At 37.6% G+C, this 16,515-nt stretch overlaps 1 protein-coding gene across 1 annotated transcript; it reads right to left on the reverse strand.

The window, feature by feature from the left end:
- Positions 1 to 336: 336 nt before the first annotated feature.
- LOC107288981 (coiled-coil domain-containing protein 66) lies at positions 337 to 15,887 on the reverse strand (the record flags this gene model as incomplete). Its single annotated transcript, XM_015817661.1, is given in 9 exon segments — positions 337 to 468; positions 1,584 to 1,757; positions 2,070 to 2,197; positions 4,811 to 4,911; positions 6,535 to 6,682; positions 7,740 to 8,172; positions 10,433 to 10,458; positions 13,066 to 13,130; positions 15,835 to 15,887. Coding segments are annotated over 9 exon segments (1,218 nt in total), but the record flags the coding sequence as incomplete, so codon positions are not given.
- Between the last annotated feature and the right edge of the window lie 628 nt (positions 15,888 to 16,515).

Here is a 16,515-nt window from a genome sequence, read left to right on the forward strand (position 1 = left end):
TAAGTATAATATTACATCTCAAAAATTCCAATGAAATATATTAGCCTATATAGGCATCCTTCACAGACTGTTTGAATTCAGAAATGTTTCATGTATTGACAAACTGTTTAGAAGCATTTATAGATTTCACTGGACCATTTCTTTGGAGGGTTCTTAAACTGAGAAACCAAGATTATGTATGATAGTTGGAATCTTTATTTTTACTAGGTCATTTGAACATGCAAGTTTTGTACTTCAGTTGCTATAACTCTATTTTCTAAGAAAACAATTGGATAGATGTTTTTATTAGATCTTCTATTTTTCCTTATTTAAAGTGGCCTTTATAACTAGGACTACCTTCAAAAAATTACATTTTTCTTCCATTTTTCGTAGTTTGTCAGCTTCCTTTTGCTTATCAAGCTCTTCAAGCCATTTTTTCTGTTGCTCACGTTTCACAGCACTAAAAGGACGCTCTACTGGTGTTGCTTCCTAAAAGAAGAACGCTGGTTATTTTCATTATCCCTTTACCTTTGTCAATAGGTAAACATACATGTACATAAAAAGGAAGAAGTTAAATAAATTCAGCTTATCCAATTTGACTTTAATCTTTAGCTTTTGCACTACATATTGTGGATAATGATCATAATATTTCTGATTGCAATTTAAGGTACTGACACCTCTTGTCTTTGAACTAGTTACTTCTTCAAGATGGGTGCATTAAAATCTGCTGAGCCATCAAATAGTTGGAGCTTGAAATACTTACTAGGTGGGGACATTTTAATTTTAAAGTTTAATTTAATTATAATTATTGGGTGTTTTGAGTATACAGGTAGTCCTAAACTTACAACCATTGGTTTAAGCGACCACTCGAAGTTACAATAGCACTGAAATAATTAACTTATGGCTGGTCCCAATTGTGGTTATAAGTTGAAAACTACCTATATATCTGTATCTATACCTATCATTTTTGACACATATTCTTACATTTCTGAATAACCTACCTAAGTACAGGAATTTTATGATGCAAAATAAAGAGTTAAAAATAGCGTACAGTCAGTATGGAGCAGTTGTCGATGAATATATCTGGTTTGAAAGTTACATACATTTTGTAACTTACATCTTGATCATTTATTATAAAATCAAGTTAGAAATACTTTTCAGCAAGCATAGTGAATGAATGAACAATAAATGAAATCAACCTGAAACAAGTACAAGTTTGCTAATGTAATAGGACTTTCTCTTCATTTTCCTACAGTTTGTGTCACTCCCAAGCCTTCTCACTTCGTCCAAATGCCTCTCAATCCCCTGAAACAGAATTGGAAAATGCAGTGTGGATGCATAAGGAACTGGCCCATCCCCGTCTACTGGTAGGAGCAGCATCAGGACCAGTTAATTGCATTTTTTTTTCCATTTTCTGCATATCCTTTAACTATAACTAACTTAGTACCCATGCAAAGTATGGTCCAAAGTGGATTCATTCAATTTGCTTTAAAGGTATATCAAATGATGTCCTATAAGCCAATCTCTTAGAAACTGCCAAAGAAAGGCATTCGATGAGTAGAAAATCTTAAAATATAGAACAATGCACAGAAATCCGTTCTTACCCCTAGCACAAATGCTGTTCGAATAGCAGCTGGCAAATCAGGAGAACTGAAACTGGAGAACTGTTCAGTTCGACTACTGGACACACTGGGAGAAGTTTCACTAGGCTCAATGGTTGAAGTTCTAAGACTATGGATGTCTTCTGCTGCAGGAGACAAGTTGTCTGACGATGTCATCTATAACAAGGTATCTTGGTGAATTCAAACATTATACTTTAAGAGGAATGTAAAAAACAAATACAACATTGTAAGTGATCATATATGATGTAATTAATTTTATCCAAAAAATAGTATCAACTACCTCCTATATTATGCATCATACCTACATACCATACAACTTCCTCAGGTTGTGATAATGCCTTATGGGATCAATAGCAAAAAATAAATAAATGCAAGTTAAATTTTATTTAACAACATAGAGACAGAAGTATAGATATAAGCATTTTTCTTACAAGCAATGGATACAGTAAGCATGTTTTATTTTTTTACCTTTACTTGATGACTGTTTTGTCTTTTTTCTAAGCAGCTTTTCACTGTATCAACTGCCTGCCTCTGGTGGTTTCTGGACTCTGCTTCCAAAGTTTCTTTTAGTTTCTTCTTTAAAGCTACTTGTTCATCTTTAAAGACAGAAATAATCATTGCAATCACTCATTAAATAATGGATGATCATGATGGAAGTGAGACGAGACATCTCCTTGGCTTTGTATATTACCCTTCTTCCATGTCTTTCTAGCATCGCAAGATGACTTGAGCTTTCTCTTAACATCCTTTATTAAGATCACATGTAATTTAGCCTACACTCATGTCCTAAACTCTAGTTGTGTTAGTTATCATTTGTTGTAAAACAAGTGCATTTCTTAAGTCATAATTTTAAATGGCTTAGTTCAATAAATAGTAGTTAGAAGTAACACGTTCAATAATAGAAGTTTCAGTTAATAATAAATGAATCAACTTCTTCAACTGCACCAGAGACAGAATTTAAGGATGCATTTAATCTGATTTATTTTATTGTTTATAAATCCATCGGGAAGTTATTTACTTTCTGTCCCAGGAAATGGAAAATGGAGAAATTTTAATTGGCTAACAGAGATCACATACAATCACTCAATTCAGTTAAAGTCTAAACAAGGGAACTATCGTTCTTTTTTGTACTTATGTGAAAAATAAGAAACACACCATTCTTTTCCAGAATACAGGAGTAAGAGACAGTAAGCCAAATGAATTATAGCATGAGATACAGAAAAGGAAAAAGAAAAGAAAAGAGGACAGGAAATACAGCTAAATCTAATTTATTTCAACCATTCACTATATCTCTCCATCTTCTTTTTACCCTTCTGTATCATTTTTGCTTCTCCCACATCCATATACTATTTTCTTCAATATTCTGGATAAGGGCCAAGTAGTCTCTAGATTACAGATTTCTTTTAACTGTTTTACTAATTCAGTAAAACTGTTTGTAAGAAGAGCATAGCCAACAATATACTTTATTAAATAATAAATAAATAAAAATAGTAATAACAATAGGTGTTATTGGAGCACCACTTGAATACATTGGCATTGACAAAATCACCCATCAGTCAATTGCAAAAGACAGCCTTGTTCAAAACAGCTTACATTCTGCAACGATATCTCTAACTCCATTGAACATCCACATCTGCTATCCCAGGTCCTTAGGAAGGACTTGACAAGTAGACAAAAATGCCAAATCCATCTAAACATCTGGCTGACTGTGCAATGAACCATAACATTACAATAATCTCAATTAACAGTGGCATTCATGATGTTGCATCTCATTCAGACAACACTATATATAGAAGATCTTGTGGACTAACCACGTTTTAACAAGTGCTTTTGTGCCATGCTTCTTTGGCCATCTTGTCACAAAGCTTTAACTCAGTGGTTCTCAACCTTTTTAATGTCGCGACCCCAACTGGTCGTAAGTCGAGGACTAAACCGGTCGTAAGTCGAGGACTAAACCGGTCGTAAGTCGAGGACTACCCAACCGGTCGTAAGTCGAGGACTTTCCCTGCCCGGGAGCGCCGCGCATGCGTGGTTCCGCCCCCTGCGCCGGCCGAGGCGTAGCTGGCAAGCGGCAGAGACGGAGCAGGCTGACCACTAGCTGGCCCAGCCCAAGGGAGGTAAGGCACCCGCCGGAAAAGGGGGGAAAAATGGCGGACAAAAAAAAATGGACAAAAAAAATGGCGGACAGCCTTGCTTGGCGACCCCCATGAAATGGTTGATCGACCCCAAATGGGGTCCCGACCCACAGGTTGAGAACCACTGCTTTAACTGTTTTCCATCAACCACTTAGCCTTCCCTATGAAAAAAATCACTGGTACTTGCTTTATCAATCTTCTGCCATTGTCGTCTTGCTGCATTTCAAGTTGGGGTCCAAAAGATAGTATCCACTGTCACAAGCACCCTCAAGACAAACAGCTTTGACCAGGTCATTTCAGCTCCTACAGTGTTTCAGCATCACAAACGTTCCTCACTGTCCTCTAGTACTCAACAGCACCATGGGTACATAAAATAGGGCTCACAGCCAGCATTTTCTTATCTTCCAGTTTGACTTTGCTTTTATCTCAGTAATCCTTCAGAACACAGCTCAAAGCCTCACAAACCGCAAACCCTAGCAACCAACAATCCTCAACACCAGTACTAGTACACAAACCCTTTCTAAACTCTAAAGGATTCTCTGGAAATAAAATCTGCAAACCCAGCTGACACTCTTCTTTCTAATCTAAAAACATACATGCTGGTGCCATTTTATTTCTCTCGCTGGCATAGAATAGGGTGAGCATACTTGGGGTTTGGTCGCACTTGTTGCACACTAGATAAGATGTGCTAGAACTGACTGGGACTATCTTTATTATTACAAGAGACGCAACATACAGAAGAGATGTAAGTAAGGCTAGAAACTAGTGTACCACATCTTTTCTATCTTTTTAAAAAGCACTATAGGGAAAAAAAGACCTGTAAATGGTGCATGTATCTTAGATAATTGTTATTTGATTTCTATACTTACTAAGACTAAAAAAATAATGAAAAAGATTGAAATATCAAAACATTTAAACACTGATCAATGAAATCTGTACTACTAGAAAAAGCATATATTACTCGGATCAAAACCAGAAGAAACCCACCTGTTATTTCAGAAACAAAATATTTAAGGTTAGATGCTAATTAATGATCAGTTGCATAATCTAGAAATATAGCAAGTTACTCAGTACCTAGTTCTTTCTTCCACTGAGATTTCTTAGCATCTAACAAGGTTTTATCCGACTCTCGTTCTCCTAGAGTACTGAACATGTCAGCTGGTTTCCATGAATTCCTGGTGAAGAAAATTTAACAGATTTTTACATATCACCCACTAATATTAAAATAAATATTACTTAGAAATCCAAACATTATATTATACTATTAGGACCAGAAAGAAATCCAAGCATTCTGTTCATTACAATTTTATCAAACAACACAATTCATTTTGGACAAGGAAGAAAGGTCCTCTTCACTATTTTTGCATTCTAAAAGCATTCTGTAAGTAAATAAACACTGACTAAAAATTAAATTAATTAAATTGACAAATTAAAGCAATATTGTTTATTGTTTGCATGGATAACCTGAGCACATGAAGCACTCTAGGTCCACTGCACACTAAGCATGTTTATGTATTATAATTGAGTACAACATACACAAAGGGAAACCCATCCAGCTGCCTCCTGAGACTACGTGTTCTCTCTCTCTTTTCCTTTGGAAGGATGTGGAAGCTTTTGCACTCATTTAGCTATGTTTTAATGAAACAATAATTACCATTACTGCTACTCTGTTGCAAACAAGCCATTTACACATTATAAATCCTGAAGCTGGCTTACTGAAACTAAGCAGATAGAAAACTCTAGTTGATTAGGAAAGAAAGAGTATTTAATTAAAGTTGATGGGGATAGTGAAAGCTCCCGCAAAAGACTAAACTTGTTCCTGTCATGCTAAATTGAAACTGATCTTACCATGATATATAAACAGTGGTATGGTTAACCTACAATACTCACGGTATACTTATTTGTTTTGCTTGAGCCATTATTTATAAATTAGATGAAGTTGGCTTGTTCAAGCTCCTGAGTCTAACTCCTGGCTCAGTGTGAATCAGGCCAGTCCCTGATTTTTCATGTGCATGTCCCTATATAATTCTGTAAAGATGCATGCTATATAGTTTTTTATTTCTGGTGCCCTCAACTCAGTCTTAACTCTTGGCGACTGCCTAGACATGTCCCTTTCTTGGCAAGATTTTCAGAAGTGGTTTGCCCTTGCCTCCATCCTAGGGCTGAAGGAGAGGTACTGATCTAGGTCACCCAGTTGGCTTTATGCCTAAGGCAGAACTAGAACTCATGGTCTCCCAGTTTCTAGGTCAACACCTAACTACTACAATGAAGTAGTTCTACATATTATATAGTGCAGATAGGCAAAATGATGCCCACAGTATCAAGGGACATGTATCTCTCTCTCTCTCTTCTGGTACCTGTCAAGTTTTCTCTCTTATCTAATTTTAAAATATTTTCGTTATGAAAAATAAACAAGAAGTTGTCATGCTGTTAAATAAAATCCACTAATGTCACCTTTATTTCCAACCAAATTCCTGGGGCCCTCCCATGGATTCTTAAAAAAAAATTACATCAGGAAGCAATTGCTGTCCTGTCTGAAATGGGAGAAAAAAAAGAGAGAAGAGAAAAAAAAATCTGATAATGTCCCACATGGCAGCCACTTTCTGAGAGCCTGCAGAATGTGCCCTCAAAATGCCCAATTTGCCTACTGGCTCAGTAGTGGAAAGGTACCTACCCTGATACACAATACACAAGGGTCTTTTCTCCATTCACCCTTATGCTAACGAATATTTTTATCAAGAGCATCCCAAAGCAAAATTTAAACTAATCAGGATTTTTGATTGGTAAGATCTACGTACATTATTATTTTCTGTTCAGCATGTCTAGAGATTCCTTGGGTTTTTTTTGAACAGAAACTATTTTCACTTGAAAGAGATGGAGCATCACCAACTTTCTGAAGCAATCCCATTATATGTTCTTCTGAAGTCTGATCAAGAGTTTTGGTGTCTGAATAATAAAAAAAAAGGATTTAATATTAGTTCAGCAGCAGAAGCAGTAGATTTCTCCTTGTTTTTGATACAATAAAGTAGTAACAGAAGCTTTAAAATTCCACCATCTTTTGTTTTAGTTCTCCTAAGGAATTATATGTTTAAAATTAAAATTGTGACCAATCCGTGAATGAAATGTGAACAAACATTTTGGATTGGAAGAAGTCAAGATGCTTCAGATCCTAGTCATTTTTGAGCACTCTTTTTCAAAAGCATTTTTGAATATTATGGTTTCCATCGGTATGCATGAAGTTTTTTTTATTATTGTGGTATTATTTTACTCTACTTAGTATAAAAAGCATCTTGAATCAGTCTCTACTTAGTATAAAAAGCATCTTGAATCAGTTTATAAAGTGCCACACATTAAAACAATCTAAAAACCATATAGAGTACAATGTCACAGCTGTTTGGCAACTGAAACCTTCTCGTTAAACCAACTGTGCCTTCTGCCATAACATATTTGTGCGGTGCCAATGGCTATTGCTAAAATTTAACAACAAATTTAACAACAAAATGGCAATTTGAGACAGCGTGATTTAATGATTTAGACCTTAAAACAGGCATAACAAACCTCTAATTTTGTAAACCCACATAATCTAAAATTCACCAAAATGAAAAAAGGCCAAAAGCCAAAGTGTTTAATACTGCAGTCATGCAACATAATTGTTAAAATATGGGCTCTTGCAGAGAAATAGTGCCTACCTTGTGATAAATAAAAGAACAAGGAGGAATTAATTATAGCTATGTAAAAACTGTATCATTGGTGAAAACATGTTAGCAATTGAATTTAATATTTTTACTCTTGCAGCTTAACAGAGCTTAATTAACCCAGTTAATTCAGCAAGTGTCACCGTAAGATATTTGAAAGAAATTAATTTACCATGTAAATTTATAAACAACTTTTTGTTTGTTTGCTTTGCTTTGTCTCTCTTGATTTGCAATGCTAAGATGAAGGCATGAATGTGCCTTTCCATGAAGAATGCCCGTAAATTGGGTAGAGAAAATAAATATCTTACTTGTTTCTCCTTTCTTTTCATCCAGAACCTGAGTGGCTCCTTGGGTTCCTTCTTTTACTGCCATTAAAATCTGCTCCAGCTGCTCTTGTGTTAAACATACCAAATTGTCCCTTAGATCCTCAACAGAAAGAGAATGCTTCTTAAATTTCTTGTTGGATGCCAAAGGTTTCTTAACTGAATTTCTGACATTATCTGGCTTTGAACTTGTATTGTCTTTTTGCATTATAAAAGCATCATCTTTATTACAGGGTCCTTTTGATAAATTCTTGGTAATCATCACAGTTTCAGGATGTTTACTAGCTTTGGTCACTGATCCGGTTTTCTGTTTTGTTAAACATTCATTCTTCTCACAGGATGTTTGCACTGATTTCAGAATATGCCCATTTGGTTTTGATCTTGACGTGTATTTTAAAATCTTGTTTTTATTACATATCTATGGAACAGAGACAGTTTGTTTATTGCACAGCCCTTAAAGCTGTAATAGTACTTTTATTACTATTATTATTTCCTCCAGGAATTTGTTTTAAGCTGTACAAATGTTTTAGTTCCCCAACCAAAGAAACAGGACGTTTGCAAAATAAATTTAATGCAAATAATAGGTTCCTACCTCAACCTCTACCAAAAAAAAAAAATCTACAACAAAATAATGCATACCGAAAAACAGATTTCACTCCAATCTTGTTTTAGATTACATTTATACCAATTCAGAGGACAACTACTTTATTTAAACTCCAGATTTTATATTCTCTCTTTAAATGGCATTGGAAAAGTGCTTATGGGCAGGGCTTTTTTTCTCATAGAACGCCCAGAACGGAGTTCCGGTACCTTTTTTGAATGGAACCTTATAGGGTAGGCAAGGCGGGTTGTATGATGTGTGTGAGTTCCGGCACCTTTTTTTTTTATATAGAAAAAAAGCACTGCTTATGGGAAAGAGAAAAACTACCTTGCCCTGAGCATGTTTGGAGGAGCAACAGAGCTCTTATTTGCATGCTTAATTTGCTTTGCATCTTATGGAATTTGCAGGACATTGCCATGTCTTTACATGTAGTCATAAATTTATGATCATCCATGGTCTAGACACAGAAATGGATGTAAAGCACTTCTGGCCACCCTGTGATCACATGATCAAGATCTGGGTACTTGGCAACCTGTCTATATGATTGCCATCTGCAATCTTCTCTGTTCTACAGGCTTCCACAGAAAGTCAATGCTGAAGGCTGTAAGCTGCTGCTGCTGCCTGCCACAAAGCTGATTCCGTCCTGACAGGCAACTATTTGAGAACAAAAGGACTGTTTGCCAGGTGGGAATCTCAGCTGGAAGTGAGTCTCAAATCTCAGTTTGGAGTTGAGATCCCCCACCCCTCACAGGCAATTCTTCAAGAGTGGAAGGGCTGCTTTCAAGGGAAGAGGAAGTTTTCCAGTGGGCTACAGAAATGGAGCTCAGATTTTTCTTATTTGACTCTGAGTCGTGTATAGTTAAAAGCATAAAATATAGAAACCATATAAAAATGGAATACAAAATTAAAAGGAGCCAGGTAGAAACAAAATGAAATAAGTCTGAGCTCCATTTCTGCAATCATTCCTTTCCGTGCACAGAGCTGAAATTGGAAAGTAGCTGTTTTGCTCTGTCTACTTACTGACCCAGGAGATAACTTAATGACTCAACTGGGAATGTCAGGACTGCAATCACTGAGTGAAGGAATCATTTGGGTATCTCGCTTAATGATTGCTTCACTCAGTAACTGAGATTCCGATCCCAACTGTGGTCCGAAGTCGAGGACTACCGTTAGTGCTTTGCCTAGGGCAGAGTAAAAGCATACAGTATGTGCTCCCGAAAGAACCACCGTACTGATTTGCAGGAGAAAATAAAAGCTAGCATACCCCAGAAAACAAAATGATCAGAGGATATAGGGAGGCAGTTGCCAAAACCACACTAGGGGCTTCTCTCAGAGGGCACACCAGTCTTTGCAACTGCCCTGATAATGTCTGAAACTCATACATGATCTGAAGATTTATGAGCAATATACTTGACATCAGATTTTTTTTCAGGAAAGCACATTCACTTTTGTTTTTCTGAAGTGCTAGCACATAATTAGATAGGTAGGTAGGTAGGTAGGTAGGTAGGGAGAGAGAGAGACAGACAGACAGACAGGGAATGTGTGTATGTGTGATNATGTGTGATATATAAATAAAAACCATGTGATACATAGTTTTCACCTTTACTACCCACCCACCCCATGGATATTTAATGTACATTTCAAAACTAAAAGCTGAATATGTAAGGTATTTATATTCTTTTCCTTCAGAGAGTAACCTCATAAACCTTTTTTTTAAAAAAAGAAAAAGAAAAAACCCTTACATTTTTCAACGAAAGGAAATGAAAAAGAAATCAATGGGCAGAAAGTTCCTAAAGAGATAGCTAAATCCTGCATCTTGCCTGGAAAATCCAAAGAAATAAGGAAGATAGTAGCTAGTAGATTTTTATAAGAAGACACAGGTCTTAAGAAAGCATGGGTTCAAATCTTTTAGGGCTTTAAGGGCAAAAATGAGATTGAACATGTTGCTGACCACTTTTTCTTAAATTAGAAAATTTCCTAGTACAATGAAATTTCAACACATATAGCTACAATTATTTTTCAGTCAAAGCAATAAAATTTCATACCTTCAATATTATAAGCAGGATTTAAGACTTACCCTTATGCCTGGTTTCGACTTACTTACTGTGAAAGGGGAAAAAATAGCATTAGAATAAGGTCCAGGATAATTTTACCTTATATTCTCAACTTGGTTGGCAAAATCCCAGTGGCACTAAGGAAGCTTGAAATGAATAGGAAGCAGTCTTTATCCATCCATCCATCCATCCATCAATACAGGTAAGCCTTGACTTGCAACTGCTCAAAGTTCTGACAGAGCCCCTCTACTTATGACCCAGTTCCATATTTCTAATGAACGCCTCCCTGCGGTCTCAAGATTGCAACTTAAGCCATCTGCAACGTCTCACGGTCACATGACCCCAATTTATGACATTTTTGCTGAAAACTGGTGTTTACTTTAGGTTTTTGGCAAAAAAACCAACAACAACCCAGAGTGAATAATGGGTTCTCTTAATGACACAGTGCTCGCTGAACAACAGCAGATTCACTTAACAACCCTGGTCATTTGCTTAACAACCACCATAAAAAAGGCTCATCATGTGATGGCACACTTTACAACCAAGTTGACTTACAACTGCAAAGGGCAGGGTTCATTACGGTCATAAGTCAAGAACCACTTGTATGCTATATGTATCAAATTTCCTATTTCTCTATTACTGCTATTTATTCTTAAGACTTTTCATTAAAGTGGAAACATGCTCAAACCAATTAAAGTCAAAGGGAGTGGGGCAGCTCCAAATTTTTGAAAATAAAAGGATTTACATCTTAATCCCAATCATACATAAGTTGAAATATGAAGCTTCTCTTCCTAAATTTCTGTAAATCAGACAGTTCTTATACTTATATAAAGTATTCCTCTTTTAGGGACTAATACTAGTTTTCACATATGTCGTATGTCTGGGCTACCCTGTCAATTATTAGCAGCTATGAGTTGAGGGCAGGGGGAAAACCAAAGGTTGCAAACACTGTTTTAGGGTCATGATTTCCCTACCTTTGATATAAATTATGACTATTTACTAAATGATAGCTCTATTAAATCTACAGATACTTAAAAATGATGGTGACTGAAGCTGCCTTATGTTCCATAGAAAGTTTGTGTTTATTCCAAGTGGTTGTGCTACTCTCTTCAATGTAACCACATATCTATTTTTTCCAAACTAGAAGATAATATTTGTAGCTCACAGTTGAACTGTTGGATCCTTGGCACTCTTTGAGCTTGAAGATTTTCTTGCAGATATTTCATTACCAAACTAGGTATAATCATCAGTGCTAATACTGATCAGTCCTAGCACTGATGTTACCTAGTGTGGTAGTGAAATATTTGCAAGAAAACCTCCATGCTTAGACAGCATCAAGGATCCTACATTTTCCAATTTAAATGTCTTCCATGTTCATGAATTCTGAACTCTCAGAATTCATAGTGGGTATGGTGTTGTGGGATTCTTGGTGCCCTCATAACCACCTTGGTGGTTTTCTTGCAGATGTTTCATTACCAAAGTGGGTAACAACTGTTAATGAAACATCTGCAAGAAAACCACTAAACTCAGAGTGCACCAAGGACCCCACAGTTCAACCTTGAGCTACAAATATTCTCTTCTACTGTGTTTCCCAGAAAATAAGACCTGGTCTTATTTTTTATTTTTGCCTCCAAAAGAGACACCAGGTCTTATTTTCGGGGGGTGTCTTTTTCACAGTCTCACCTCACGGCGATGCCACCAATAGCCCTGCCTAGCTGGCCCACTACTTCTGCGGCCACTCGCCATCACTCACGCGCATCACCCCTGGCCTCCATTTTGCCATCAGAGGCCTTCAGGAAATGCCTCTGCAGCTGAGAATGGAGCTCTGGTTTAATGTGCGCGGTGCTCCCTGGCCTGCATTTTGCTATCAAAGGTCTTCCGGAAAGGCCTTTGCAGCCAAGAACTATGGATTCAATCAATCCGGAGCTCCATTCTCAGTTGCAAAGACATTTAGAATGCAGTACTGCAGGCTACTTCTGCTGACTGCTCACTGGCTCAAGGCTGACTCAGCCTTCCATCCTTCCGAGGTTGCTAAATTGAGGGCCCAGATTGTTGGGGGCAATATGCTGACTCTGTAAACCACAGAGAGGGCTGTAAAGCACTGTGAAGTGATATATAAGTCTAAGTGCTATTGCTATTTCCTGAAGGCCTCTGATGGCGAAATGGAGGTCAGGAGTGATGTGCGTGAGTGGCGGCAAGTGGCTGAAGAAGTGGGCCGGTGAGGCAAGGCATCGATTCATGGGAGGCCTGGCTGCAACGGTAAGTGGATGTGGGGCATATGGAGCAGCTACACCCCCCACCCTGCCCTAGCTTGATTTTTAGGCGTGTGCCTTGCCCCCAAACTAGGGCTTATTTTTGGGGTAGGGCTTATATTAGGCTCACCCCCCAAAATCAAGCTAGGGCTTATTTTCGGGGTAGGTCTTACTTTTGGGGAAACACAGTATCAGTGTGGGGGATTCAAGTCTGCATATCTGTGGGGGAACTAAGTTGGGGGAAATTACTGCTTTCTGAAGTAATCAGAGAAAAATAATCCAAACAATTAGAATATATAGACTAAGTGGTTTAAAAATTGAAGTTTTTTTTAAAAAAAGAAGCAACCCCAAAATTGGTGGTAATCATTAATGTGGACTAATTTCATATATAAGAGTAATCATACCACAAGGAGCCACTATCAGTCTAGGTTTTCCATCCAGTATTTCAGTTTCAAGCTTTAAACCGTCCCTGTAATCAAAAAAGAAAAAAAGGTGAACTGTTTCTATAATTGAAATCAGCTTGGAAAAATTATGGAGCATAATTTTTAAATAAAACAATATACAAAATAATAAAGATCTTAAAGAAAAATGATTACTATATGCAATCTGACACATTTTAGCTTTTTCTCTTTTCCACTTTTAGAATTCCCTCTTTCCTTAAATTCCTAAAAAACAATAATAACTTATACAGAATGGAAATTATCCAGTTTAGTGGGGAAAAAAGGTATCACTATATTTAAGTCAAACTGACTAGAATAAGATTTTCCCATTTTTAAAAAGTCATTTTACAGATAACAGGTGTAAAAATCATTTTATAGGAATAAAAAGTCATTATATATATATAATATCTTAAAAGAAGCAGCAATCTTTATGAAATGGTTCAGATCCAGCTTTAGCATGTGCAATCTGACTAGCAGGAATAGGCTTACCTGGCTACGAAGCAGGAAGCATCTTTGAAAATTAGAAACATCTTCTCCTTTTGGTGATTGCATACTTTTAAAACCAGATCTAACCTCACTATGCATATTACAATATATACATTACTATAACTAAAATGCCAACAAAACAGGATACTAAAAACCAATAATAAACCCCGATTATCAAATAAAAATTGTAACCATTCTGCTATCAGAAAACAGATTGCTAACTGTTGTATTTGCACTGGGACTATGCTGCCAACTAATTTAGTCTTAAAAGTTCATGGAAGCTATAAAAGAACCAAGCTTTCCAAAAACTATTTCATTGAGGTGATTGAAAATGGCATAAACCTCTGACCCTTAAGCTTAGGTGTTTCTATCCTCCTGGGACGAGAACTAGGAAAATCATCACTTATGCTGTATATGTCTACTTCCAGACCAGTATCACAGGGCCTTTAAAAAAAAAATTCTTCCACATAGGGATGGGGAAAGGAAAGAAAATATAAGTTTTGAAATACTTTTATTCACAGCTGATTTTAGAACTTTAGATTGACTGGTTTAGAAAAGCAGCAACAATTAAGCTCAAAGAGCACATTTGGTCTCCATGGTTCACTGTGGAATTTGTAGCTGTATTTACACACTATATTAAAACATAGCTTTGTTTGTTTAACAAACTGCAGCTAAAACTTCCTAGCTTAGCATGTGTAAACATAGCCTTCTCTTATCTTTCCTTTCGCAGAATAAAGCCTCTGCATATAATTGTAAATCTGTAGAGTAGGAGAAAGAAGGCTTCAGTCATCATTATTATAAAACCTCATAGCTATTTCAAATAACAGCTCTCTCATGCAGAGAAACATAGGGGTGAAACAGAAATGAGCTGCTAATAGTGGCTATGAATAACAGATTGGATGTCCATTTTTGCACATTTTATTTGTTGAATCACAAAAGGACCACAGTTAAACATGACCTGAATTATGCTGGGAAATCTAAAGCAATCTACAACCATATAATCCTGTGATCCAAATAATTACTTGCTGCAAGGAAGGAAGCCACAGCCTTTAACCACATACTATGCTATATTTGAACAGTAATCATACCTTAAGTTATAAAGGCACAAATGTCATCTGCCAGACCCTAATCTAATAAAGTATTTCTCCAATAATCAAATTAGGAGAAAGTGCCTTATCAAGCTTGAAGAGACAAATGTGATATTGCACCTAAACATCTGAAAGTCGCACACAGAATACCTTTTCTGTTCCTTGGAAAACATCTACAAAACTCTTCTGCTTTCATGCTTGTACACAAGTGCATTACAGAACAATGACCTGCCTCATTCATGCACAATGGTCTAGATAGCATTTCGCAACTGTTAATATTTTTAATATGAATGTTCTAAATGTTTTTCCATTTTCAAAAAGAATATGTTGATAGTTGGTAGTTAGGAGGTTCCATGTGGAAATTCTTCCACATCTAATACTGGTAAGGAATTCTGTTGAATGTGATGCAATCTGGTGAATGCAATTGTTCACAGCCAGACCTGTGATCTTCTCCACATTCATGAAACTCCTGCTAACACCTCTCATAGAGCCTACCGATCGTAGTTCTTTGCCCAGCCCTTTCCCCCCTTTCCTCACACCAATATTTTGTTGTTGTTAAATAGAGCAATTATTTTCCTTGGAATGTGATTTGCCTTTGAGTGGTTTTTTTTTCTAACAAAAAGAATGGCAACATGAACTCACCGGGCTGATAATAAAAATGAAATTCATGAATTCTAGTCTATATGACTGTCGTCAGTACTCAATACATTTATTTCCAAATATCTGGGGTTATCAAAAACGTCGCAGTCCACTCTTGTGGCTTGAACGCAACATACAGAAAACCTGCAGCTGAAGCTGTCCAGCTCCTGGCGTGGACTAGGGCAGCCGGCATGCCTACCTAGCATAGCCTCAGCCAAGCCTCAACATCGCTAGCACCGTGTTGTTTGCAAGATTGATAAAGACTGCACAATAAAGCGAGCCCAGTACTTGCCACGCGAAAGGGACGGGGCCCCAGCGGGCATAGCTAGGCAGGAGCAGCTCTCGCAACCTCTGGAAAAGCCACATCAGGCTTCAACAGGAATGATCTCAGTGGCTTCGTGGAGCTCGCTCCGGCTGGAGGGCAGAGGATTTCACCCCCTGCCAGCTCTCACTCGAAAGGACGAGATCACCCAAGAACGTCTTGCCGCCCTGGGATCGCGGCAGAGCTTCGCTTCCTTACCCCAGATTCATGGCCGCGTCTCTGCTCCGCGGAAGAGCGCAAGAGCCCGTCTGCAAGGGCAGCGGCAGCAGCAACAGATGTGCGAACAGCCCCCTGGTCGGCTCTCGCCTTAATGTGTGTATGTCGGTTGCTGCCACCGCACAATGAAAGACGAGCTGATAGGCCTGCGGCTGCCCTGATTCTTTCACCAATGAGCTCCGCTCTCACTTATCGAGTAGAGCTCCCCGCCTACGAAGCATTGTGGGAGTTGTAGTCCAAACGCTTCCGGGCACACTTTTCCGAAGCGGAGGCAAAGAAGCGCTGAGCGTTCTTGTTCTTTTTTCCTAAGGATCCTTTATGCATCAAGAGTTGCTTCAATCTCAGCCACTTTAAGACGTGTGGACTTCAACTCCCAGAATTCCCCAGCTAGCAATTCTGGGAGTTGAAGTCCACAATCATCAGCAAACGCTCAAATAAGGGAAGGCTAATTTGGATCATCAGAGAAATTTCATTTCTGTGGTTTGGCTGTGGGACATGGAGGAATTACATCATGAGTTTAAAAAAAAAAGAAAAAAGGAAGGCCTGACTAGTAGGTGTTGGAACAAATACAGCAAAGATTCAGAGAAGAGATTCTGGAATTGTTCTGACATTGTTTCCAATCTCTTAATGACAGTTCTATGTTTGGTCACATGACTCGGAAGG

The sequence above is a fragment of the Protobothrops mucrosquamatus genome, unplaced genomic scaffold (genome assembly GCF_001527695.2).
Source record: "Protobothrops mucrosquamatus isolate PMUCROS unplaced genomic scaffold, P.Mucros_1.0 scaffold619, whole genome shotgun sequence".
Classification (NCBI taxonomy): domain Eukaryota; kingdom Metazoa; phylum Chordata; class Lepidosauria; order Squamata; family Viperidae; genus Protobothrops; species Protobothrops mucrosquamatus.